Source organism: Oncorhynchus tshawytscha, linkage group LG09 (genome assembly GCF_018296145.1).
Source record: "Oncorhynchus tshawytscha isolate Ot180627B linkage group LG09, Otsh_v2.0, whole genome shotgun sequence".
In the NCBI taxonomy this organism is placed as follows: domain Eukaryota; kingdom Metazoa; phylum Chordata; class Actinopteri; order Salmoniformes; family Salmonidae; genus Oncorhynchus; species Oncorhynchus tshawytscha.
Genome location: NC_056437.1, coordinates 50,437,743 through 50,464,708, shown reverse-complemented (window position 1 = coordinate 50,464,708; position 26,966 = coordinate 50,437,743). Strand labels below are relative to the sequence as shown.

The 26,966-nt window shown below is 49.6% G+C and overlaps 1 protein-coding gene across 3 annotated transcripts in view; it reads left to right on the top strand.

The window, feature by feature from the left end:
- Positions 1–26,655, top strand: part of jade2 (jade family PHD finger 2) — a 134,466-nt gene extending 107,811 nt beyond the window's left edge. For all 3 annotated transcript variants that reach the window (XM_024432196.2, XM_042327017.1, XM_024432195.2), the window contains 3 exons: positions 8,836–8,953; positions 17,636–17,767; positions 24,315–26,655. In XM_024432196.2, coding sequence (XP_024287964.1) covers positions 8,836–8,953; positions 17,636–17,767; positions 24,315–25,276 — 1,212 coding nt within the window. In that variant the 3' untranslated portion in view covers positions 25,277–26,655. The remainder of the gene's footprint in view (positions 1–8,835; positions 8,954–17,635; positions 17,768–24,314) is intronic.
- The last annotated feature ends 311 nt before the right edge of the window (positions 26,656–26,966 follow it).

Below are 26,966 nucleotides of genomic sequence, written 5' to 3'. Positions count from 1 at the left end.
ACTTTTGGTCATGTAGTGTATGTGGACACGTGCTCGTCGAACATCTCATTCCAAAATCATGGGCATTAATGTGGAGCTGGTCCCCCCTTTGCTGCTATAACAGCCCCTAATCTTCTGGGAAGGCTTGAACATGTGGGGACTTGCTTCCATTCAACCACGAGAATTAGCGAGGTCCGGCACAGATGGGCGGTTAGGCCTGGCTCGCAGTCGGCGTTTCAATTCATCCCAAAGGTGTTCGATGAGGTTGAGGTCAGGGCTCTGTGCAGGCCATTCAAGTTCTTTCACACCAATCTCAACAAACCTTTTCTGTATGGAACTCGCTTTGTGCACGGGGGCATTGTCATGTTGAAACAGTAACAGGCCTTCCCCAAACTGTTGCCACAAATTTGGAAGCACAGAATCATCTAGAATGTCATTGTAGCGTTTTAAGATTCCCCTTCGCTGGAACTAAGGGGCCTAGCCTGAACCATGACTAACAGCCTTAGTCCATTATTCCCCTTCCACCTCCTTCTCCACTTGGGGCAGGTAACGTCTCCTGGCATCTGCCAAACCCAGATTCCTCTGTCGGACTGCCAGATGGTGAAGTGCAATTCATCATTCCAGAGAACGCGTTTCCACTGCTCCAAAGACCAACTGCGGTGCGTTTTACACCACGCCAGCAGACTCTTGGCATTGCGCATGGTGATCTTAGGCTTGTATGCGGCTGCTTGGCCATGGAAATCCATTTCATGAAGCTCCCGACGAACAGTTCTTGTGCTGACGTTGCTTCCAGAGGCAGTTTGTAACTCGGTAGTGAGTGTTGCAACCGAGGACAGATTATTTTTTACGTGCTTCAGCACTCTGCCAATACCATTCTGTGAGCTTGTTTGGCCTACCACTTTGTGGCTGAGCTGTTGTTGCTCCTAGACGTTTCCACTTCATAATAACAGCATTTACAGTTGACTGGGGCAGCTCTAGCAGGGAAGAAATTTAATGTACTGACTTGTTGGAAAGGTGGCATCCTATGACGGTGCCACATTTGAAAGTCTGAGCTCTTCAGTAAGGCCATTCTACAGCCAATGTTTGTCTAGGGAGATTGTGTGGCTCTGTGCTCAATTCTATACACCTGTCAGCAACGGGTGGGGCTGAAATAGCCAAATCCAGTCATTTGAAGGGGTGTCCACATTCTTTTGTACACACACGCCACTCTCATTGAAAAGCAAAGAGCAGCAGCACAAACTACACAATTTCTCTCTCTCTACTACAGCAGGTGCTTTCGAATACGCATGGGTCCTTCCAAATAAGTCCGTTAAAATTACACATACCCGTGACATTCAGATCTGACCCAGACCGTGACATTATTTTGAATTCTGGATCTGGACCCACTCTGGTCCCAGGTAGAGTCTTGGGTATTCGGGTACAGGTGGATCCTTGAAGACCTCTTTATATTTTATGCCATTTAGCAGACACTTTTATCCAAAGCGACTTAACAGTGATAAGCGCATACATTTTACGTGTTGGTAGCCCCGGGAATCAAACCCACAATCCTGGCGGTGAAGGCTCCATGCTCTACCAACTGAGCCATACAGGATCTCTCTCCCTCCCTCTCTGTCTGTCTGTCTGTCTTTCTCTCTCTCGCACTGCGTCTTTCTCCTGTCCTGTTCAGAGAACTAGCAGCAGAGTAGGTTGAGAGTGAGAGTGAGCGGGAGAGCTTGTCCGTCTGTCTGTCTATGCCAGAGACCCACGTTGCGCCGCTGTACTCTCCTCTGTCTGCTTTAGAGCTCGGGCTCAGTAGCACAATGGATTGGGCCGAACCAGAACGTGTTATTGTCTAGTGAATGAGTTTCTATTTCATATGAATGTCAGCTAGTGTTTTGTTGTCGGACCTCAACGGATAATGAAGTCCTCCACGTCCCCACATTCACCTAGTATGCACTGACACTCTGCTCTAGCCCTTTTGACACGATTTCCTGAGAGGGATATGTCACACTAATTAAAGTAGTCTCTGCTATATCCATGTAGTCTGCCAGTGGGGAGATGCTGTTGCTCTCCCTCTCCAGGGTGTTGCTCAGTGATATTGTTACAGTCACCAATGTACACGTGTATCCCTCTACTCATTAGATGTGTGTCAGCTTCACTGTTTTATTAACTGTAAAGCCCTACAGAGAGTCAGTGGTGAGGGCTGCATCCCATATCGCAATATTATTTTGGATTGTATTATATCTGTACTTTGATTCCAAGCGTCGATTTGTTAAAAAGAAATCTTCCTAGGTAGCGTTAGCTAGCACTAATCGGCACTAATCGGCTGTATCTGCGGCAAAACTCTTTGCACCCTTGTGCAGTCTTAACATTCTGTATACTCCCCTTGTCATAAGGGTAAAACAATGACCCACCTTCACTAAACCCCTACAATGAAGCAGCTTAATTGAATTTTAAACCCCAAATCTATTTTGCATGAAGAAACATCACACACTTTGAATATGTGGGTTTTCCCTCTTCACAGTGCAGAAAGACTGAATTTAATTAGTGGACACCACTCGTTTTTATTACAACATACCTGTCATAATTGTTTTCTTTACTCAAGTAGAGGTTTATTATTATTATTATTATTATTATTATTGCTAAAGGTACTGCATAGGTGTAAACATACATTTTAGCAGGAGACAGCACTTGTAAAGCCTAAGAAAGTAGCAGAAATGTGCAGAAAGTAGTTATGAATGCATTTTATTGAAGGAAAACAATAACAGTCTTGAACTTTCTTGGAAACATAATGATATATTCTTATATACTGTACAATGAGGGATTCAACTACAAAATACTAGTCTTCTCCCATGCATGGACTTTGCAGATGTATTTCGCACATGTGCAGCACATAGTATTTGTTTTACAGTCCTTTGGGAGGCAGAATTGGCATCTCCTCCTCTTGCCTGCCCCAGCTGCAGCCTCAGGTGGATCAGGACAAGATTCAGCCCCCTGTACAGCTTTCACAAGCGCTGCAGAGGCTGCTGTGTGGACGAGGCGCTCCCTTCTTTGAATGTGTGGGGTTACAAGTGCTTTTCCCAGCTGCTCCAGGAACACCCTCCTCTTGCATCAGGCATCCAGGTTGGGTTGATCTTGTTCCATATCACAAAAGCATTGTATGAGGACACATCAATGATGTTATGGGAAAACATTGTATGAGGACACATCAATGATGTTATGGAAGATGACCAGGGGCCATTTGGACAGTCATCCTCCTGCAGCTGTAAGTTCCAGTCACCTTGTCCAGGTCGTCCACACCTCCTTTGTTGTAGTACAGGATGATGGCTGGCTTTCTGTCCTCACGATCACTTTTCTCAGCCATTTCGTGCAGTGTGCTCAGGAGGACCACATTCTTGTTCCGCTTTGGGAGGTAGAGTGGGGGTGAAGGCAAACTTTGATGAGAAAGCCTCTCTCCCCCTTGTTGCGAGGAGTGCAGGGAGGAGCTCAGGCTTGTTCTTTCTAACTGTGCCAACCATGGTGATCTTCCTCTTCAGGAGCTACTGGCTGAGTTTATAAGAGATGAAGAAATTGTCACACGTGACATTGTGCCCCCTCAGTCCATCTGTCACATCAAGCACAACCCGCATCCCCTTGTTCTTCTCTGGGCCGCCACTGGTCAGCTTGCTTGTATAGACTTGCATCTTCCAAGCGTAGCTGGATTGTGCATCACAGGCCACCCATATCTTGATGCCATACTTTGCTGGCTTGCTGGGCATATACTGCCGGAAAGGACAGCAACGTTTTGACAAAAAAAGATTACTATCAGTAATTAGTATCAGTGTCACAGAAAACAATCACATAAATCAATGATATTACATTAATACATAATACAATGAACAGTGAAAATCACTTACATTACAGATATGAAAATAAAAATGTACCTCCTGAATGGAACCAGTTGCTCATCCACTGTTACTTCAGGCCCAGGGTTGTAGAGGTATGGCAGACGCTACACCCACTTCTCCCGGACCTCTCTTACGGCCACCGGTTTGTCTCTCTCGCGTGTCTCGCAGGTCTTGACTCGCGGTTATCAAATCGTAACATTCTTGAGAAAGTGTGAAAGACTTCCAGTGGCATTGTGGCACAGAAAAATGCCCTTCCACTCTCTGCGTCAAATTTGTCAATTCCAGGATGATTTTTTTTGATGGCTGGTGTGATGAACATGTAGAATGTGGAGGCGATGTCCTGGGCATGGGCAACTGCATGTCTTGTGGGCCCTGGGGTCATCCTTATGACATATTGTGCTGCCATCCTGCCCTGGTTGTCATGAGGTGTCAAGGACCATGTTATTTTGCTGACAAAAATGTGTCTCTTTCAGCTTGGGGGATTTCTTCATCTGAAGATGATGCATCGCGCTCTGGGTTGTAATTCCTCCCCATCTTCTTTCTTCAGATACCTCCTCCTCTTCTAAATCATTGTTCTCTTGTTCCTCCTGGACATCTGAAAAGAATCAGATCTACGACCTGTTGGGCACTGAAACGTGCAGTCATGGCTTTAGCAAAAGAGAGAACTGGGGGGACTGTCATCTGCAGCACCTTTAACCCCTAACTACGTTCCCCATTAGTAAACAATGCATTCAATAAATGGTTATTTTGTCCGAATTTGAGTTTTTTGTCTGTGAACTTGAGTCCATGTGTGGGGTCGAGGAGGGGAGATGCTGCACGTGCACAAGAACGTTTTAGTTTTGTCTGAGTTCAAACCGTTGTACACAATCTTAATTTCTCTGTGTGTGTGTGTGTGTGTGTGTGTGTGTGTGTGGTTTTTGTGGTGTGTAAATGATTTTATAACTGCCGGGTCAAAAATGACCCTCAGACAGTCTTTGTACCCTGGTGGTGTACAGCTTACATGGAAATATGAACAAATGTTTCAATTTTTCTAATGTTGGGGTCACTCTAGCAAAAGTCATCCAATTTCAAGTTGGAAATATATAATTTAGGGAGTTTTCTCTGCTGTTAAACATATCGGCAGGTCATTTTTGACCCTTAAGACAACACAAGGGTTAAATAGTGAGTCAACATTTGTTCCGCACTTTTATTTCCATGACTGATCAAAACACATTTTCTCATACGGTCTTTTGCCTCTGCAGCAGACATGTAGTGAGCAATATATCAGACATGTAGTGAGCAATATATCAGGACATCAAATACCAATAAAATCGCAGTATAGAATCGCAATCCAGATCGTATCTGCACTTAATTATCATGGTAAAATCGTATTGTGAAATCCCTGGAACTTCCCAGCACCTATTCCTTACATAGTGCACTACTTTTGACAATACACTATACAGGGAATAAGGTGCAGTTTGGGATGCAAAGGAGGTGTTGTCGCCTCTCCCTCTCTGGGGCTCTGGCCAGCCCTTCTAGGATCAGTGGTGGGATTGTCTCTGATGCACACGGTGCACCTTCAGCCCGGGGCAGCCGCATTTCCACGCCACGTCCCATGCCTGGTTGTCAGGGGAGTGGCGTCGGTGCCGTGCATGTGAGCACGCAGACCCGTTTCACGCCGCGGTCCCCGAGACCTGGACCGCAAGCGGTCACCCGACGCATCTGCTGTCATCGTGCCCTAATTAAATCAACAGGTGTCTGGCAGGAGAGGAGCGGAGCGGCCCCTGTTCAGTCCACTTATTACACCACCAATACTCACTCTATCCTCGCTGTCTCTCTGTGCTACAGAGTCAGGGAGGAGGGAGAGATGGTGTGTGTGCGATTGGGGAAGTGATCAGAGCGAGAGGGAAGAAACTGAGAGACATCTGTTTACTATGTGGTATGGGAGCAGTTGGCCCTGCTCGGCACAGTAAATACACCACTAAGGCCTCTGTGTACGGAGTGAGAGCGGGAGCGGGGGGGGATGGATGAAGGGATAGAGGAGGGAACAGATAAGGATGTAGAGAGGGAGAAAGAGGAGAATAGAAAGTAGGTGAAAAGCTGTTTGCTCTGCGTGTGCTATGGAAGAGGAGTGGCCCCTTAGCAGTTATCTGTACTCCTATCCTGGGGCCGAAGGACAACATGAGGGAGGGAGGTAGAGAGATGGGATAGTATGGATTGGAGAAATTGCTAAAGATGCGAGAGGTTAATAGGCTGTGTCCCAAATGCCCCCTGTTCCCTATATTGTGCACTCTGGTCCCAGGTCAAAAGTAGTGCATTATAAAGGGAATAAGGTTCCATTTGGGACGCAGCACAGATTAGAGCGGGAGGGAAGTGCCTGCCCCCCCCATTTGAAGGTCTTCCGTTCCTCATCCCCCCTCAACTTGTTGTTAAAAACAGCCCTCCCACCACCACTCGTAATCTAACACAGATACTGAACATTGTGTCCCACATGAAAATCTATTTTTATCCTACTTAGGAGTAATAGAATACTTAGGATAGCTGGCCACCAGACAACTTAATAAGCAAACTAGCAGCAAGCGATACCAAACATTAGGCCTTTGGTTATCTCCTCCCACACAGCGGCAGTGAGCTGGCCGTGTCTCCTCTGTTAACCGTTTGTTCATGTAATATCCCCATCAGCGGAATACATTGGGACACTATTAATGTTTTGTTCCTGCTGGAGCTAAACTTAGCGGGGAGAGGAGAACAGTAATGTGTGTGTGTGTGTGTCAACAGAAATGGATGCTGTAGTAGTGCTGGTATTCTATTGTTCTTCTCGGACACTGTTTGCACTCTCCTGTTGGCTGGTGTGATATACCGTGTCATTGAGAGATGCCAGTTGAGTCCTTGGTGATGCCAGATCAGATGTGTGCCTTTTTTTTGTTGTGTACGCGTTCTTGCGTTGTCTATGCGCGTGTGCTGTCTGCGTCAGTGTGCGAGACAGGCGGGCGGGACGGCGAGAACAGATCTGTCCTTTGTGGCGTGTCTCAGCTCCTCAGCTCCGTCGTGCTGTACCATCTGAGTGACAGAGCGGACGCCTCGCACAGCCTGGCTGGCAGACAAAGACGGCGTTTTCTTTCTGACTGCGCTGTACTTTTCATCCTCTGTCATTACGCTCTGTCCGTCTGTCGGCGTCCGTCCGTCTGTCGGCGTCCCTCCGTCTTGTCTGTGTCCTTTTCTCTCACTCACACTCACTCTCTCTCCTTCTCTCTCTCTGTATCTGTCTCTCTTTCTCGTGTGTCTCTCTCTCTCTGTCTCTCTCTCTGTCTCTGTCTGTCTCTCTCTCTGTCTCTCTCTGTCTCTCTCTCTGTGTCTCTCTGTATCTCTCTCTCTGTGTCTCTCTCTCTCTGTCTCTCTCTCTGTCTCTCTCTGTATCTCTCTCTCTGTGTCTCTCTCTCTCTCTGTGTCTCTCTCTGTCTCTCTCTCACATATGTTTTCTTGTCAGCCGGATCCCCTCTCTTGCCCCTCTTCCCATCATCACTGTGACTAATCCTTAGTCACACACTCTCATTGATAAAGGATAAAGATGCACACTTAAATGTGCTGGAGAAGGGGGAAAAACACACTCTCACACAGATGTGCTTTGACACAGGACACACTGGGAGCCCTCAGACGTGTGTGTGTATCCTGTTCCTGGCTGTGAGCCAGCCTCTCTCTGTTTTACTGGGGACTACTCCAGAGTGGGTTGGCAATGGTCTAACCCAGCAGCTTCCCGAGGGGGAGGCTAGTCGCTCCATCTCTCCACAACACACACACACACACACACGCACACACACCGCTACTCCTTCGACAGCCACATTGTCCCACTGCCAAACCAGAGCCCCATAAACACACATGAAAACATATGAAAGTGATTGGGGGGGGGATAATGCTGCTGCTAAGAGAAGTAGTCTAGCTGGAGTTCCTACCCCTGGCTGCAGTCTAGTTACACCCCTACCCTTCTACCCCACGTCTGGGAGGTTCAGACTGAATAGAGATGGAGAGAGAGGGAAGCTGGGTGGTTTTAATGGGGCCTTTCTCTCTGCTATAGATCCAACCTGGTTATTATAATGGGTTCAGAGGACTGTGTGACGTGTCTCTCTGTCTCTGGGTGTGTCTCTGTCTCTGGGTGTGTCTCTGTCTCTGGGTGGGTGTCTCTCTGTCTCTGGGTGGGTGTCTGTCTCTGGGTGGGTGTCTCTCTCTGTCTCTGGGTGTGTCTCTCTCTCTGGGTGTGTCTCTCTCTCTCTGGGTGTGTCTCTCTCTCTCTGGGTGTGTCTCTCTCTCTCTGGGTGTGTCTCTCTCTGTCTCTGGGTGTGTCTCTCTCTGTCTCTGGGTGTGTCTCTCTCTGTCTCTGGTGTGTCTCTCTCTGTCTCTGGGTGTGTCTCTCTCTGTCTCTGGGTGTGTCTCTCTCTGTCTCTGGGTGTGTCTCTCTCTGTCTCTGGGGGTGTGTCTCTCTCTGTCTCTGGGTGTGTCTCTCTCTGTCTCTGGGGGTGTGTCTCTCTCTGTCTCTGGGGGTGTGTCTCTCTCTGTCTCTGGGGGTGTGTCTCTCTCTGTCTCTGGGGGTGTGTCTCTCTCTGTCTCTGGGTAGGTGTCTCTCTCTGTCTCTGGGTAGGTGTCTCTCTCTGTCTCTGGGTAGGTGTCTCTCTCTGTCTCTGGGTAGGTGTCTCTCTCTGTCTCTGGGTAGGTGTCTCTCTCTGTCTCTGGGTAGGTGTCTCTCTCTGTCTCTGGGTAGGTGTCTCTCTCTGTCTCTGGGTAGGTGTCTCTCTCTGTCTCTGGGTAGGTGTCTCTCTCTGTCTCTGGGTAGGTGTCTGTCTCTGTCTCTGGGTGTGTCTCTCTCTGTCTCTGGGTGTGTCTCTGTCTCTGGGTGTGTCTCTGTCTCTGGGTGTCTCTCTGTCTCTGGGTGTGTCTCTGTCTCTGGGTGTCTCTCTGTCTCTGGGTGTGTCTCTGTCTCTGGGTGTGACGTGTGTCTCTCTGTCTCTGGGTGTGGCAGGTGAGGAACCTGTGCTACATGGTCACGCGGCGGGAGAAGATGAAGAGTTCCCTGTGTGACCTCCAGGAGAAGATTTTCCACCTGCAGATCCAGCTGCTGGAGGAGGACCTAGCTGGAGGTGAGTGGCACAAACACACACACACGCGCACACCCGCACACACACGATCAGAGAGCCCAAACACAAGCCACCAGCTGCAGTGTAGGGCTGTGTTTGACAGAAACAGACATACATACAGTATTACACTGCTGTGACTTCCTTCCTGTTCTAACCTCAGAGGGTGAATTCAGGACAGCAGTATGTGGCCCTGTTCTAATACTTTCAAAATGCACCCTTATCTCCTTGTTCAATATTTTAAACATGCATCCTTCCCTCCTTGAGGTAATATGGGAATGGGATGGAGCCCTTGGTCATGATTTAGGGAATACTTCAGGTTTCCATTCCATTCCCATGTGACTTCGAGGGAGGGAGGGAGGGAGGGAAGGATGCACGTGTAAAGTATTTGAACCGAGCCCGTCCCAGCTTTGCAGAGGCAGATGGGCAGGGCCCTCCCTGAGTTAGTGCCTACATGGACTGCTGCTCTTCAGCTTAGGCTGCGTTCAGCCCTCAAAGCCCAGTGACTCTGTCTAGTGGATTCACTCTAAGGACGAGATGGTAGACACAAAGCAATATGCCATCACTGTGGAAGCTGAGATCATCCAGACACGGCCTGTGTCCCCATTGGCACCCTATTCCCCACATAGTATACTACTTTTGACCAGGGCCCATAGGGCTCTGGGCAAAAGTAGTGCGCCTACCTAGGGTATAAGGGTGCCATTTGGGACGCAGGCCGTGTTATGCGCTCTAGCTATACTCGGCGTTGGTTGGCTGTCCGTCTGCTGTGCGTGTGGAACACGGGAATAGCCCCGTGTTCTGTGTTGGGAGTCTAGCCGTGACGTGGGGAAAGAGAACCCGTCTCCTCTCCCTCCGTGACAGGCTAACTGATGGTTATTGTGAGCTGGGAGGGAGGGAGAGATTCATAGAGAAGAAGAGGGAGAGAATACCTGACCACTGTGACTGACCCAGACTTAAGGAAAGCTTCTGACTATGTACAGACTCAGTGAGCATAGCCTTGCTATTGAGAAAGGCCGCCGTAGGCAGACCTGGCTCTCAAGAGAAGACTGGCTATGTGTACACTGCCCACAAAATGAGGTGGGAACTGAGCTGCACTTCCTGCTGAATGTATGACCATATTAGAGATACATATTTCCCTCAGATTACACAGATCCACAAGGAATTCAAAAAACAAACCCAATTTTGATGAACTCTCATATCTACTGGGTGAAATACCACCATGTCACAGCAGCAAGATGTGTGACCTGTTGCCACAAGAAAAGGGCAACCAGTGAAAAAACACCATTGTAAATACAATCCATATTTGTTTATTTATTTTCCCTTTTGTACTTTAACTATTTGCACATTGTTATAACACTGTACATAGACATAATGACATGTCTTTTATTATTTTGGAACTTCTGTGAGTGTGATGTTTACTGTTAATTTTTGTTTATTTCACTTTTGTTTATTATCTACTTCAATTGCTTTGGCAATGTTAACATGTTTCCCATGCCAATAAAGCCCTTAAATTGAAATTGAATTGAGAGAGAGGGCGAGAGAGAGTGAGCGCGATGTAGAGGCAAAGAGAGGGATATGAGAGAGGTCGCCCAGTCATTATGATACTGACAGCCCCATCTTTCTCCATCTAAGCGAGCAGGGTGCAGACAAGAGGGCCCGGCTTTCTGCGTCCCAAATGGCGCCCTACTCCCTTCCTAGTGTGTGCAACTTTTGACCAGGGCCCACGGGTGCCCTGGTGAAAAGTAGTGCTCCACATAGGGTGTAGGGTGCCATTTGGGCCGCTGAAAGCAGTGTGTTCTATCTGTCCCCTCTCCCGGCTGTGTGTCGGCCCCTCATTTCCATGTGTGAATAGATATGGCTGCTTAGCGCCGGGCAGCCAACACAGGCCCCTGATAGCGCTGAGAAGTGCAGTTGGGAGGTCCTACTACACATCAGCGGGCTTTGGAGGCTCAGGAATGATGAACACTGCAAATTGAGTACCGGCTGGAGAGACTCGCAAAACTCCCCAGGCTAACACACACACACACACACGGACAAGCGTGCCACAGACATAGGTAAAAGGACACACGCGCAAGGACTCTCACAACCGCACACACATACACGCTTCCTTTTCCACACACAGACAGATCCCACTCCAACACACACCTGAACTAACATAGCCAATTCCTCTTTCAAATGTTAATATGCACATAAATTCCCACCCCTCCCCTTTTCCAAGACACACACTTCTTTCTCTAGTTTCTCCTTAAGACTCTAGAGAGTCCTGGCTAGTTATTCTGTAACAGGGTGGCTCGTTTCCCATTCCTTCTGACAGACACACAGGGGAAACCCTCAGACTGTGTGTAAAGACTATTGTCACGCCTGTGAGTGGTTACTATGGGTCCAGTACTGGGGCCAGAGGGAAGACATGGACACTGCAGGTTGACTACCACTACACCACAAATACTCACATGACTGGGGGCTGTAATGGAGTCAGGGTCAGGGAGAGTCCCAAATGGCACCCTGTTTGTTCACTATGGGCCCTGGTCAAAACTGTTGCGTTATAGAGAGCATAGGGTGCATATTTGGAATGCAGATTTTCATCTGTCTAGGGATATCCTACATTCAAGTCTAGCCTTAAAGGTTCCTTTCTACTGGCTTACCTTCCTGTAGACGTGTGTGTGTGTGTGTGTGTGTGTGTGGGGGGGCTCTGGGCTGAGCTCTCTGTCTTCTAGAGAGAGAAGGAGAGGAAGTGGTAGAGGGAGCAGGAGAGAGAAGGAGAGGAAGTTGTAGAGGGAGAAGGAGAGGAGGTGGTAGAGGGAGCAGGAGAGAAAAGGAGAGGAGGTGGTAGAGGGAGCAGGAGAGAAAAGGAGAGGAGGTGGTAGAGGGAGCATGCGAGAGGAGAGGAAGTGGTAGAGGGAGCATGCGAGAGAAGGAGAGGAAGTGGTAGAGGGAGCATGCGAGAGAAGGAGAGGAAGTGGTAGAGGGAGCAGGCGAGAGAAGGAGAGGAAGTGGTAGAGTGAGCAGGAGAGAAAAGGAGAGGAGGTGGTAGAGGGAGCATGCGAGAGGAGAGGAAGTGGTAGAGGGAGCATGCGAGAGAAGGAGAGGAAGTGGTAGAGGGAGCATGCGAGAGAAGGAGAGGAAGTGGTAGAGGGAGCAGGAGAGAGAAGGAGAGGAAGTGGTAGAGGGAGCAAGAGAGAGAAGGAGAGGAAGTGGTAGAGGGAGCAGGAGAGGAAGTGGTAGAGGAAGCAAGGGAGAAGGAGAGGAAGTGGTAGAGGGAGCATGCGAGAGAAGGAGAGGAAGTGGTAGAGGGAGCAGGAGAGAGAAGGAGAGGAAGTGGTAGAGGGAGCAGGAGAGAGAAGGAGAGGAAGTTGTAGAGGAAGCAAGGGAGAAGGAGAGGAAGTGGTAGAGGGAGCATGCGAGAGAAGGAGAGGAAGTGGTAGAGGGAGCAGGAGAGAGAAGGAGAGGAAGTGGTAGAGGGAGCAGGAGAGAGAAGGAGAGGAAGTTGTAGAGGGAGCAGGAGAGAAAAGGAGAGGAGGTGGTAGAGGGAGCAGGAGAGAAAAGGAGAGGAGGTGGTAGAGGGAGCAGGAGAGAAAAGGAGAGGAGGTGGTAGAGGGAGCAGGAGAGAGAAGGAGAGGAAGTGGTAGAGGGAGCAGGAGAGGAAGTTGTAGAGGGAGCAGGAGAGAAAAGGAGAGGAGGTGGTAGAGGGAGCATGCGAGAGGAGAGGAAGTGGTAGAGGGAGCATGCGAGAGAAGGAGAGGAAGTGGTAGAGGGAGCATGCGAGAGAAGGAGAGGAAGTGGTAGAGGGAGCAGGCGAGAGAAGGAGAGGAAGTGGTAGAGGGAGCATGAGAGAGAAGGAGAGGAAGTGGTAGAGGGAGCATGAGAGAGAAGGAGAGGAAGTGGTAGAGGGAGCAGGCGAGAGAAGGAGAGGAAGTGGTAGAGGGAGCAGGCGAGAGAAGGAGAGGAAGTGGTAGAGTGAGCATGCGAGAGAAGGAGAGGAAGTGGTAGAGGGAGCAAGAGAGAGAAGGAGAGGAAGTGGTAGAGGGAGCAGGAGAGAGAAGGAGAGGAAGTGGTAGAGGGAGCAAGAGAGAAGGAGAGGAAGTGGTAGAGGGAGCATGCGAGAGAAGGAGAGGAAGTGGTAGAGGGAGCAAGAGAGAGAAGGAGAGGAAGTGGTAGAGGGAGCAGGAGAGAGAAGGAGAGGAAGTGGTAGAGGGAGCAAGAGAGAAGGAGAGGAAGTGGTAGAGGGAGCATGCGAGAGAAGGAGAGGAAGTGGTAGAGGGAGCAAGAGAGAGAAGGAGAGGAAGTGGTAGAGGGAGCAGGAGAGAGAAGGAGAGGAAGTGGTAGAGGGAGCAAGAGAGAAGGAGAGGAAGTGGTAGAGGGAGCATGCGGGAGAAGGAGAGGAAGTGGTAGAGGGAGCATGCGAGAGAAGGAGAGGAGGTGGTAGAGGGAGCATGCGAGAGAAGGAGAGGAGGTGGTAGAGGGAGAATGCGAGAGAAGGAGAGGAGGTGGTAGAGGGAGCATGCGAGAGAAGGAGAGGAGGTGGTAGAGGGAGAATGCGAGAGAAGGAGAGGAGGTGGTAGAGGGGAGCATGCGAGAGAAGGAGAGGTGGTGAGTGCGAGAGAAGGAGAGGAGAGGGAGCATGCGAGAGAAGGAGAGGAAGTGGTAGAGGGAGCATGCGAGAGAAGGAGAGGAGGTGGTAGAGGGAGCATGCGAGAGAAGGAGAGGAGGTGGTAGAGGGAGAATGCGAGAGAAGGAGAGGTGGTGGTAGAGGGAGTATGCGAGAGAAGGAGAGGAGGTGGTAGAGGGAGCATGCGAGAGAAGGAGAGGAAGTGGTAGAGGGAGCATGCGAGAGAAGGAGAGGAGGTGGTAGAGGGAGCATGCGAGAGAAGGAGAGGAGGTGGTAGAGGGAGCATGCGAGAGAAGGAGAGGAGGTGGTAGAGGGAGCATGCGAGAGAAGGAGAGGAAGTGGTAGAGGGAGCATGAGAGGAAGTGGTAGAGGGAGTGTAAAGAAGCTCTGGTGTCGTGCTAATGAGCGCAGGTAAGAAGTGGGCCACGGTGCAACAAACACACACACACACACACTTACACACTCTCTCTTTTACACACACACACACTGCAGCTGAGTGCTCCCAGAAAGAGAGGAAATTAACCACACACTTCAAAAAGACGAATCCCTTGGAGACACTGCACCTAACTGACAACGCCAGAAAATGTAAATGAGAGGGGGAGAAGTGAGAGGGGGAGAAGTGAGAGGGGGAGAAGTGAGAGGGGGAGAAGTGAGAGGGGGAGTAGTGTGAGAGGGGGAGTAGTGTGAGAGGGGAGAGGGGGTGAGAGGGGGAGAAGTGAGAGGGGGAGAAGTGTGAGAGGGGGAGAAGTGTGAGAGGGGGAGAAGTGTGAGAGGGGGAGTGAGAGGGGGAGAAGTGTGAGAGGGGGAAAGAGGGAGAAGTGTGAGAGGGGGAGAAGTGTGAGAGGGGGAGTGAGAGGGGGAGAAGTGTGAGAGGGGGAAAGAGGGAGAAGTGTGAGAGGGGGAAAGAGGGAGAAGTGTGAGGGGGGGAAAGAGGGAGAAGTGTGAGAGGGGGAAAGAGGGAGAAGTGTGAGAGGGGGAAAGAGGGAGAAGTGTGAGAGGGGGAAGAGGGAGAAGTGAGAGAGGGGGAAGAGGGGAGAAAGAGGGAGAAGTGAGAGAGGGGGTGAGAGGGAGAAGTGTGAGGGGGTGAAAGAGGGAGAAGTGTGAGAGGGGGAAGAGGGAGAAGTAAGAGGGGGAAAGAGGGAGAAGTGTGAGAGGGGGGAGAGGGAGAGGGGGAAAGAGGGAGAAGTGTGAGAGGGGGGAAGAGGGAGAAGTGAGAAAGGGGGGAAAGAGGGAGAAGTAAAGAGGGGGAAAGAGGGAGAAGTAAGAGGGGGAAAGAGGGAGAAGTGAGAAAGGGGGTGAAAGAGGGAGAAGTGAGAAAGGGGGAAAGAGGGAGAAGTGAGAGAGGGGGTGAAAGAGGGAGAGGGGGTGAAAGAGGGAGAAGTGAGAGAGGGGGTGAAAGAGGGAGAAGTGAGAGGGGGGAAAGAGGGAGAAGTGTGAGGGGTGAGAGAGGGAGAAGTGTGAGGGGTGAGAGAGGGAGAAGTGTGAGGGGTGAGAGAGGGAGAAGTGTGAGGGGTGAGAGAGGGAGAAGTGTGAGGGGTGAGAGAGGGAGAAGTGTGAGGGGTGAGAGAGGGAGAAGTGTGAGGGGTGAGAGAGGGAGAAGTGTGAGGGGGGAGAGAGGGAGAAGTGAGAGGGGAAAGAGGGAGAAGTGAGAGGGGGAAGTGAGAGGTGAGAGAGGGGGGAAAGAGAAAAAAAATGATCTGACTACAACGTTTCCAAATGTCTCTCCAAGTTGGTCCGTTGCAGAAAATGAGTTTTTTTTCTTCTTTCCGACAGCACACATATTCACAAAAATAGCTAATACATCACTCATACATATGACCTTCTATCCTACACACACTTACCGGCAGTGTTCAGGCACGCATACACCCACACAACAGATTTGTTGAAAACAACATGGACACATGTGTATACACACACACACCCAGGGTAGCCTCCGTGTGAAGACACAGTAAGGTACCACTCAGCCCCCCCCATGCATGTCCTGCTCCTCCATCAAGGGGAAGCGTGATGGAGGGAGACCCTCAGTGCCCCCACAACTCAACTCGGCCTCTATTATAACCAGCATGAGAGGAAGTCAGGCGTGCACACCACCCGCTCCACTGTTGGTCTAAGCAGCGGGAGCGTGTTCAAACATGTCCCCCAACAATAAGTGTGGAAGGGGGGCGCCAACCCAACCTCACAGCTAGTGGGACGGTTCCTCAGCGGTGTGCTCTCCCTCTGTGTTATGTGTGTGTCTGTGTGTGTCCAAAGAGATGCTGGTGCAGATGTACAGTACCAGTCAACAGTTTTGACACCTACTTGTTCAAGGGTTTTTCTTTTGTTTTCTACGTTGTGGAGTAATAGTGACATATGGAACCATGTAGTAGCCAACAACAACAAAAAAACGTTAAACAAATCAAAATATATTTTATATTTGAGATTCTTCAAAGTAGCCACCTTTTGCCTTTGACAGCTTTGCACACTCTTGGCATTCTCTCAACCAGCTTCATGAGGTAGTCGCCTGGAATGCGTTTCAATTAACAGGTGTGCATTGTTAAATAGTGGAATTTCTTTCCTTCTTACGAATGGGGAATTCATTTTGTGTATTTCATTTCCTCTACATCATTGTATGACTCCTTTGAGCCAATTAGTTGTGTTGTAACAAGGTTGGGGCGGTATGGAGAAGATAGCCCTATTTGGTAAAATACCAAGTCCATATTATGGCAAGAACAGCTCAAATAAGCAAAGAGAAACAACAGTCCATCATTACTTTAAGACATGAAGGTCAGTCAAACCGGAAAATGGCAAGAACTTTGGAAGTTTCTTCTAAGTGCAGTCGCAAAACCATCAAACGCTATGATGAAACTGGCTCTCATGACGACCGCCACAGGAAAGGATGACCCAGAGTTACTGTGCTGCAGAGGATCAGTTCATTAGTTACCAACCTCAGAAATCGCACCCCAAATAAATGCGACACAGATTTCAAGTAACAGACATATCGCAACATCATTGTTCAGAGGATACTGTGTGAATCAGCCTCCATGATCAAATTGCTGCAAAGAAACCACTACTAAAGGACACCAATAAGAAGACTACTTGCTTGAGCCAAGAAACAAACACAAGCAATATACATTAGACCAGTGGAGATCTGTCCTTTGGTCTGATGAGTCCAAATGTGAGATTTTTGGTTCCATCCGCCATGTCTTTGTGAGACACAGAGTGGCTACTTTGAAGAATACAGTATAACATTTGTTTAACACTTGTTTTTGGTTACTACATGATTCCATGTGTGTTATTTCATAGTTTTGATGTCTTCACTATTATTCTACAATGTAGAAAATAGTAAAAATAAAGAAATTATTGAATGAGTAGCTGTCCAATTTTTGTGTATTTACTGTAAGTGTGCTTGTTTGTGAGCGTATTTGTAGTTGTGAGTGTGGGTGGGTGGGTTTCCTGTGCCTCATAGTCCCCAATGACTATATTCAAGAGCTGTGAATAGAGATGGTGAAGGTTTTGACTGTGAGGGAGTTCTTTGGTCTGAGCTTTTCTGAGAAGTGGGACAGTTTCTCAGTTTGGTCATGGTTCATTTCTCTCATCACAACGATTAGTCCAGCTGGTGGGGTAAAAGGTGCCATTCTGGGGTCAGATTGCTCAGTCTCTCGGTGTAAGGTTCACTCTGACTGGAGGAGAGGGAAACTTAACCAGGAGGGAGATGAGGAGCCTCAGGGTACTGTTCACTGCTTAGTACTGACCCCCAATTTAGTTTAGGATAATGAAATCAACCATTGACTGCTACATAGCCTCCTCAGTATTTGACTGTGTTAACATTATGCAGCTGTATTTAACTGCTACACAGCATGTGTTCCAAATGGCAACCTATTCCCTATATAGTGCACTACCTTTGACTGCAGCCCTGCAGAATACAGGGAATAGGCTGCCATTTGGGGCGCACGCGTTATGTCCCCAAGGGCACAGCCAAACAGTTTAAAAACACCAGTAGTTGATCTAGCGCACACGAGAAGAAATATCCCGGTCTTGACCTGCCTCTCCCTGACTTCATGCTTGTCTGGCTCCACTGCAATGTTGCTCTATTTCCTCTGCAGAGAAAACCATGAAGGGCCATAAGGGAAGACAGAACGGGGTGAAGGAGAAGGGGAAGGAGCGGCGGAAAAGCAGTCCGGAGAAGAAGAGAGAGAGGTGGAAGTCTGACAACGGCTCCCTCCTCAAACAGCTAGGTAGGTCTGACACACCACGGGGGTTTGTGCTATGCGCTATGAGTTTCCAGTCGAGTCGATGACGTGTACGACACCCACTCCCCCCCCCTGAGTTGCAATCACACCTCCCCCGACTTGTCCAGGCTCGCACCATCTAGATCTGGATGCTGATTCTACACCCTTCTTCTGAAGTGTGCACTTGCACAACACTCCCTGTCATGGATTTAATCATGTTGGAGAGCCAATGCCTACACCAATCCAAAGCATTCAAATCGATTACTGGGAGTGTGCAAGTGCACACTTTGGGCGAAGTGTGGTGAATCAGGATGCAGACTAGGTCTCCTCTGTGGATACCATCTCTGGAGAATGTGTCATTGCTGAGCGATTAGTACATTTTGAGGTTGTTTCGGTGTGATTTTATATTTTTTTTAAAATCGTGTTTTTCGGTTTCGATTATTTTGGTTGAATGCTGTAACACAGAATAAAATAATGTTAATGAAAGTCCCATGATGTTAGTGATGCCCGTTACTGCTTATCACTTATTAACCATCATTTATTCACATGACTTTATTTCAGCAAATATTTAATTTATGTATATATCTTTATTTTTTGGTGACTTTTATTTCATTCTAAGTCATCTCATCTCATCTCTACAGAGCTGCTGCCTGGGGAAAAAAATCACTATTTTAGTAGTTCTTCAAAGTAAATAAGGCATACTTTTATAACTACTGAATACCAACTATCAATCACTTAGATCATGTATTTTCAGGTAGAGATAACTCCCGAAGCAACAGCTGCTCTCTATATCACCTCACGATCGCATGTTCTTCTGTTTCTTGAGTAGCAGACCTAAAAGAAACAAAGCCCGGACAAGTAGATGTGCAATGGATTGTGGTCATTGTAGTTAGTTTAGCACATAAAATGTTGTAATTATGTCAAATATTATCCTGTTGGGAACTACAACTCCCTACTACATTGCACAGTTCAGGCTGGATCTGATTTATATCTAAGGAAACTGCAATGTGCCCATTGAGCTAAGAAGGAAAACCGAATGAAATGGAATACAAATAATTGAACCGACGTCGGTCAATTAGTTAAAAAAATTTATTAAAAAAATGACATTTCGGTTAATCCCTCGGCACTAATCGGTGTCCAAACTCTCTCCAGATCATGATGAAGATGCTTACAGTATCAACATTCAGGAGGAAAAGTCTTCCCACGGTAACACATACTCAACTAGAAGCATCCTTCATCCCCAGACAATCTGTAGAACCATTAACAGGGAATCGACTAGGAAACTGTTAGCCACTGTTGACGTCTGTGGTTGTCCTGCAATATTTCACTTTCTGCGTCAATACCGATCTTTTAGCGGACATGACTACGACGCCGATGTGAGGCGAGTGGCTTGGCCCCTGTATTGGAGCTGAGAAGCGACATATGGACAGTACCAAAGAAGAATCGTATCCCACGTGTGTCCACCGAGCCCTCGGCTCTCTTCAGAGCTCCCGTAGGACCGGTGCTTCCCAATGCCTGTCCTTATACTTCACTTTCAGCTTTTCGTTGTGTTACCCACTCCAAAACCAGTGAGCAGGTGGACCTGGTGGCGAACTTGCACGTGGGAATCTATTGTTTACATTATAAGCAGTGCAGTATAGCACTACGGTGGTGCAAACACACACTTCAGGGTCCACCTATAGTACGCCACACAGCGACGATAGTGGGTAACATCACGAGCGCTGACCTTTTTTTAGGTCAAGGTAAATAACAAGTCTAACAGTGGCTAGCTGGGGGTTTCTTCCTGAATGTCCTTCACAGTTATGTCAATGCTCCACAGTGCTGTGATAACAGAACATGTAACGGAGGACTGTTTTGTTTTTTCCCCTCCGCCTGACTGGTTCCTCAGATGTTATCTCCTCAGCCTACCTCATCGTGTTTTGTGTGTGACGGGCCTTTTTGCGGGCGACTGAGGACGGTGTGTGTGTGTGTGTGTGTGTGTGTGTGTGTGTGTGTGTGTGTGTTTTGAGTCCATCTGTTCTCTGTCAGACTGCTCAGTAGTGCTCTGACGACTCACAGGGCTGACTGCATGTGTACCATGTAGGAGCAGGTTGATATACATTCCAACTCTACCTTTTAAGCACTTAACCCCAAGTGTGTGTGTGTTTCTCAACAGAAATGGATGCTGTAGTAGTGCTGGTATTCTATTGTTCTTCTCGGCCACTGTTTGCACTCTCCTGTTGGCTGGTGTGATATACCGTGTCATTGAGAGATGCCAGTTGAGTCCTTGGTGATGCCAGATCAGATTTGTCCAGGCAGAGAGTTACTGAGAGGAGGTGCAACTATAGCCATGGAAACGCATCTGTTTGCATGGCTTGGTGCAGGTGTAGCTTCTCAGGTGTACATAAAAACTAATTAAAAAACAATGTCCATATTATTTTCAGGGTAAAAGGGGTAGAGGTTAATCCTCATGGTGTGGGCCCAGTGTCCCTGCCCGCCACCTTGTTTTTCTGAGCGCCGTGGGTGGGGTGCGTGGCGTTGCGTGCCCCCCTACTAGGGCAGAGCTGCTCTCTTAAATCCCCGGGCTTTAGCGTGTGTGACCTTCCCTCACGGAACAGGATAACCCAGGGGGTCAGAGGTTAGGGGAGAGCATCTCCAGATAAGGCAGCGGGACAGAGGCTGGGAGAGTCGCAAATAGCAACCCTTTCTTTATATAGTGCACTAGTTTTGACCAGAGCCCTTTGGGAATAGGGTGCCAATTGGGACGCGGACGGGTATGGGCATCTGGCCACCGTGATAAGCCTGTAGTAACGTGACCCCTGGGTGGCAGACAGAGTGGAGTAGAGTACCTCTGAGTGTTGTAGTGGTGAAATAGACTGCAAGAACTTCTGGGTGTTGATATTGAGAGGGCTGGATAATTACTAACTCTCTCCCCAGACTGATACTTTGGGCATCATTTTAACACTTAATTTGTGTTTCCGCCTCTAAGTTCTTCAGGCATGGAGTTTACAGTGCTCTCCGTCGCTGACTCGCACTGCTCACTCCCCTCTCTTTCCCTCGCTCCGTGCGTATGCGGGGTTGTCAGGGCGACAGTTGGCACCTGAGAACAATTGGCACACTGTAGCGGGGCCTGCACAAACACAAGTCTGGCTCTGCCCCAGCCAGCGCATTCCTGGCTCTTTCTAGCCTAGCTCAGCCTCCCTCCCTCCTGTCTAGTCTAGCTCAGCCTCCCTCCCTCCTGTCCCTGCCTATCCTAGCCTTGCTTAGCCTCCCTCCCTCCTGTCTAGTCTAGCTTAGCCTACCTCCCTCCCTGGCCCTACTTAGCGTAGCTTAGCCTGGTCTGGCCCTGTCCCAGCCAGCGCATTCCTAGCCCTACCGGGCCTCACCTAGCCTAGCGTGGGCTGCTACCATACCGCAGCAGCCTAGGCCCCGGGGCTGCTTTCACCGGGTCCACGGAGCAGAGCCAGGAGAGGGGCTGCAGCCAGCAGACATGCGCAGCGGGGTGGGTTGGAGATGAAGAGGAGAGGTGGAGCAGAGTGGGTCACGACCAGCCCCCGCCCTCCCTTCTCTTTTCCAACTCTGCTCCCTCCCTCCCTTTCTGTTCCCCCCTCCCTCCCTTCTCCCTTCTCTCTGTTCCACCACCTCTCATTCCCTCCTCCCCTCTCTAGTCTCCTGTCTCCAGCAGAGGCGCTGGTGCTGTTGCTGCGTCATGGAAACGGCTGGCTTGGGGATGCTGATCCAATCACAGCAGCTCCTCCTGACCTCCTGGTGGGCACAGTGCCTTATGGACTGAAGGGGGAGGAGGGGGGTGACTGGGTAGAGGATGCATCCCAAATAGCACCCTAGTACCTATTTAGTGCACTAGTGTGCCATTTCGGATGGACCCAGTGCCTTTCCAATAGGAGTAATCTGTTGCCGGGTGAATGACAACGGCGATGCATTGTCCAACAAAAATACCCAAACCCTCTTTTTACATAAGCAACTCGTCAGAGAATACTTGACTTTAGTTGTACTTTTGATGGACAAAAAAAATGGACAATGATGTCGGTCATAGACACATGAACACGGATGAAATCGTTCGAGTGTGGCCATAGCCTTAGAAGGGGGGCTAACAGGAAGATTTAACAGGTCAGGAATGTTGAGGGTTGTGTTGGTGTGACCGCCTGGACCCTATGTGGTCTATAGGAATCCGGTGCAGTTGATGGTAGTAGGGAGGTAAGATGTGCTGACTAGCATCTCAGTTTGCGGGGAGAAGTACACTTGTTTTCCAATCTTCTCTCCCTCCGTCCCCACACCCCTACCTCGTGTCTCTGTGGTAAGATGTTGACATGCCCAGCAGAGAGTGTCTCAAGTTGATCCTCCCTGCCTCCTCTCCTCCCTCTATCCCTCCCTGCCTCCTCTCCTCCCTCTATCCCACACTGCCTCCTCTCCTCCCTCTCCCCTCACTGCCTCCTCTCCTCCCTCTCCCCTCACTGCCTCCTCTCCTCCCTCTCCCCTCACTGCCTCCTCTCCTCCCTCTCCCCTCACTGCCTCCTCTCCTCCCTCTCCCCTCACTGCCTCCTCTCCTCCCTCTCCCCTCCCTGCCTCCTCTCCTCCTTCTCCCCTCACTGCCTCCTCTCCTCCCTCTCCCCTCACTGCCTCCTCTCCTCCCTCTCCCCTCACTGCCTCCTCTCCTCCCTCTCCCCTCACTGCCTCCTCTCCTCCCTCTCCCCTCACTGCCTCCTCTCCTCCCTCTCCCCTCACTGCCTCCTCTCCTCCCTCTCCCCTCACTGCCTCCTCTCCTCCCTCTCCCCTCACTGCCTCCTCTCCTCCCTCTCCCCTCACTGCCTCCTCTCCTCCCTGCCTCTCCCCTCACTGCCTCCTCTCCTCCCTCTATCCCTCACTGCCTCCTCTCCTCCCTCTATCCCTCACTGCCTCCTCTCCTCCCTCTATCCCCTCACTGCCTCCTCTCCTCCCTCTATCCCTCACTGCCTCCTCTACTCCCTCTCCCCTCCCTGCCTCCTCTCCTCAGTTGTGTTCCTCCCATACTTCAATAGGGGCTGTGGTGGAATTAGCCCTCTGTTAATGACTGTGATTTAAAAATGCTATTCTAAGTAGGAGCTTCATCTCATTAAACAGGCAGGCTGGGTGTGTGGAGCTGGAGCCAATTGTACCACTGCTAATACTCTGTCCCTATGCCAGCCAGCACCTTACTCATCACCTGAGGAGATAGACACCACTTCACACCAGGCAGAGAGACACACATTTAAGGAGGTTATTGTAGCTCATTGAAACAACACCACACCTATAGGGTTTAAATGTATTTTCAGCAGGTCTACCTTTTTAAAAGAGGTGTGTGTGTGTGTGCACGTTCAAGCGCCGTTGTTGGAAGGTGTGTGTAGGTGTGTGAAATCCTTTGTGAACAGTGGCTCATGATGTTTTGGGTTGACAGGAACCCAGTATGTTTCTGGTTTAGGGGCAGGGTTCGGGGAGTGGGAGAGTGTTACCCAGCGTACTGTCCCCTGATGCATCTCCCAGACCGTGGGAGAGGGACTTCATGTGATTGGAATACGGGTGGTGGATGGAGCTCTGTCTCTAGGTGTGTTCTGAATAGCGCCCTATCCCCGGCCTATGTAATGCAACCCTACGGGCCCTGGTCAAAAGTAGTGCACTACATAAGGAATAGGGTCCCATTTGCGACACCGCCTGGCAGCAGTGCGTTTCCCTCCCCCTCTCCCGCCTTCTCTCTATTTCCTGTGAGAATCGGTGTTCCCGAGCTGCAGAGAGGCTCTGGCAGCCAACTCAGGGCCTTAATGACAGACAAGGAGCCATGCAAATCTTGTAATTATATACACACACAGCATGCATTGTCTCTAAAAGCTGCGTTTGACAGTGAACGTCCCTGGTGGTGGTGGTGACAAAGCACAGACAGACAGACCGACGCAGAACGGGGCTAATGCATTGTTTAAACTCACACAGGAAGTGGGGTAGATAGGGGGTTTGAGTCCCAAATGTGCCCTTTTCCCTATGTACTGCCCTACTTTTGACCTGGGCCCATAGGGGACTGGTTAAAAGTAGTGCAACATATAGGGAATATGTTGATATTTGGGACGCACACCCTACCGCCTGTTAAATGATTGATTCGTTGAAGGAAAGTCTGGTCAGGTTTAGCATCACGACTCCGACCACAAATCCCCCGTACTGTACTTTGTCACCCAGCCCTACGCTGTGTCTTCCTATGTTTTACAGGTTTGTTCCAGACTTCCTCCCGGAAGGCTTTATGTTTTGGACGGAACAGTTGATCCTACTATCCATCCACAGACATTCATGAGATTTCAGAATCGTCTGTATAACAAGGGCGTCAAACTCTATTCCTGGGAGTGCCGTGTGCCTGCAGGTTTTCAGTCCTCCCTTGTTACTTAAGTGATCAGTTAAGGTCAAGGATTCATCAAGAACTCCCATTTACCTGGTTCTCTAGGTCTTCATTGGGCACGAATTGAAAGGAAATAACACGGCCCTCCTGGAGTTGAGTTTGAACCCCTCGCTCTAGACTGGTCCTCTATGGTCCTCTCACCTGTCCATCTCTTCCCCCCAGGTTTCCCCAAGACCTTCCCTCTGGACAACTCACTGTTTGACAGCTGGCTGGCCCAGTCGGTGCAGATCACGGCTGACGACATGCTGAGCCAGTGGGCCCTGGACGCCGGGCAGCACCGTGACAAGACGGCCAGCTTGCTGTCTGACCAGCTGCTGCAGGGAGAGGAGAGCCTGCTCAGCCTTATGATGGACCACTCCATGAAGTCCACCTGGAAAACCCCTCAGCTGGGCCGCAAGACCCGGGGCAAGCCCAGAGCCCGGGCCCAACACTCCCCCGCCGCAGCAACCACCCCGCCTTCTGCCACTGCTGTCAGTCCCGCTGCTGCTGCCACCGCCTCCTCCACAGCCACAGCCAAGGGGACTCTGCTGGCAGATGACAGGCCAGGCCACGGGGCCCGTAGAGGGGAGAGGTCCCGGGGCTCCAAGGCCCTCCACCACCACCACCACCACCCCCAGACCAGGAGCACTGAGGCACCACTGGACCCGCCGCCGCAGCCGCCCACCTCCAAAATGGACTCCTGTCACATCTCGGAGGAGCGCGGCCCCTGGGACAGCCTCACTGGTACAGGGGCAGCGTCCGCCACCACGCCGCCCCCTCTGGCCTCCTGCTCCCCCCCACAGCCCTGCATTAGTCCCGGGACAGTGCCTGAGGGGAGGTCAGGGGGGGGTCTCGGTCACCGCACAGCCCTGCGCCTCCGCCTGCCCCGGCAGGGTAAGTCCCGGGGAAAGGGCGGGGGTGGAGGGGGGAAGGAGGTGGCAGAGCGTCCCCTGGATAGGGAGAGAGAGAGGGACCCCCACCCAGTGAAGGAGACGTCGTCGCTGCTGGACCCCGAGACGGATGGCTACTTCTCTGACGCCGAGCAGAGCGACTCGGACACGCACTCCAGCGGCCGCAAGCTCCGCCTGGCCCAGTTGCATTCTGGGAGCGAGGACCTGCTGAGGAGGAGCGTGCTAGCGTTGTAGAAAAAAAACTGAGATGCTCTCTCTCTCACACACACACACACACACACACACACACACACACACCATCGTCCAGAAGACACACTGATTTCTCAGACTGACCGGAGCTCCATCCCAGCTCCCGCTACCATGGCTACTGTCTGTCTGTCTGTCCGTCTGTGCTTTTGATATTATACATGCCGTTCTTTTCTCTCTAGATCGCTTTAATGAACCAAATCTCTGTACTTCACTAGTCCTAAATCAGTCTCTCTGCTCTGTTCTGGGGATTTGAACGTAGCTGTTAGTCAGATAGCTACATACACGAGACCCTAGATGTTAGTAGTGCTTGTTAAAGTAACAAATGCTGTATGATGACGTAAGAAGACCAAGAGGAAATGGATTTTGGACAATGTTACATTTTGAGGTTTTATTTTGAAGTATAGCATGGCGGTGATCCATGCCATCAACCCTTCCTAGTGGTGTGGTCAGTGGTGACTAAGCCGCTAGCATTGGGGTGAATACTTTGTGGGCATTATAAGCTGGTTCAGACGAATCTCTTCCTTTCTCTTGACGTAAGATGGATCCCGCGAGGCGATTCCTGGGATCTGATGTTTTTAAAAAGCCTTTCAGTTCAGCATCATTCTGAGAAATGTACAGAAAATATCAAACAAATATTAGCCTTTTAAAAGCACAAATAGCTAACGGGAACTGTAACACAAACATTGTGGCATAAACACGCACACTCTTTCAGACATGCACACCAGACACATTACACACACACACATACTCACACATACTCTAAACGACTCTGTCTGCATCCAGCCGTTGTAGAAACACACTGGTTGATAATTACGTCAGCTCTTCACTGACTCCTCCCTCATCTTCCGTTTGGGCCTGAATCATTGGAGAAACAGTATTTTATCGTGTGCCTTCTGTCGCTCCCCCAAAATAAGTTTATCAATCACTTCTATAATCAGATTTGTTACAATCAAAAAAGGAACATCTGTTGTATTGGCCATCAAGCGTACTGAAACAGAGGGCTTCTCGGACCTTAATTGTAGTGCCTAAAAAAGATATGTAAATGCAGCTTTTGCCATTTAATCAACCCAACCGCATGCAAAGCCACACAGTTCTACCATATTTGTGCAAAGTGCTGCCCCAACAAAGCAACTTCTGGAGTCGTTGTTGCTCCAGTCAGACGAATCGTATAGTCAGCTACAGCACAGAGTTCTGGATTCTGACTACTTTTTTGAGTTCTTTGTAAATTTATGGTTTTTTTTTCTTTTTTTTTTTCGTCTCAGAGAGTTGTATTTTGTACTAAAAAGCGGTCCACAGTATTTTCTCAGGGTTTAAAAAAAAAAAAAAAAAAAATCAAATAAAAAAAATGTTTTGAAGGCGACGAAGAAGGGTTGAAAATGTATTGAAATCAAAGTTAATCCGTAAATATATAATACCATATACAGCCTTTTCTACATATGATGGGTATGTATAGAAAAGGTTCCTTTGGCAATGCTCACTGTTTAAACTCTGACTACTACTGTGCTGAGAGCTTTTCTCATGTCTCAGTCAGTACACTACTACTACCCACCTGGCTGTCTCCTGAGTTGATAATGCCAAAGAACAGTGTGTATAACAGACAGGGCACCATGCACTTACTCTGTCTGCGTCCCAAAATGGCACCCTATTCCCTGCTTAGTGTATAAGGTGCCATTTG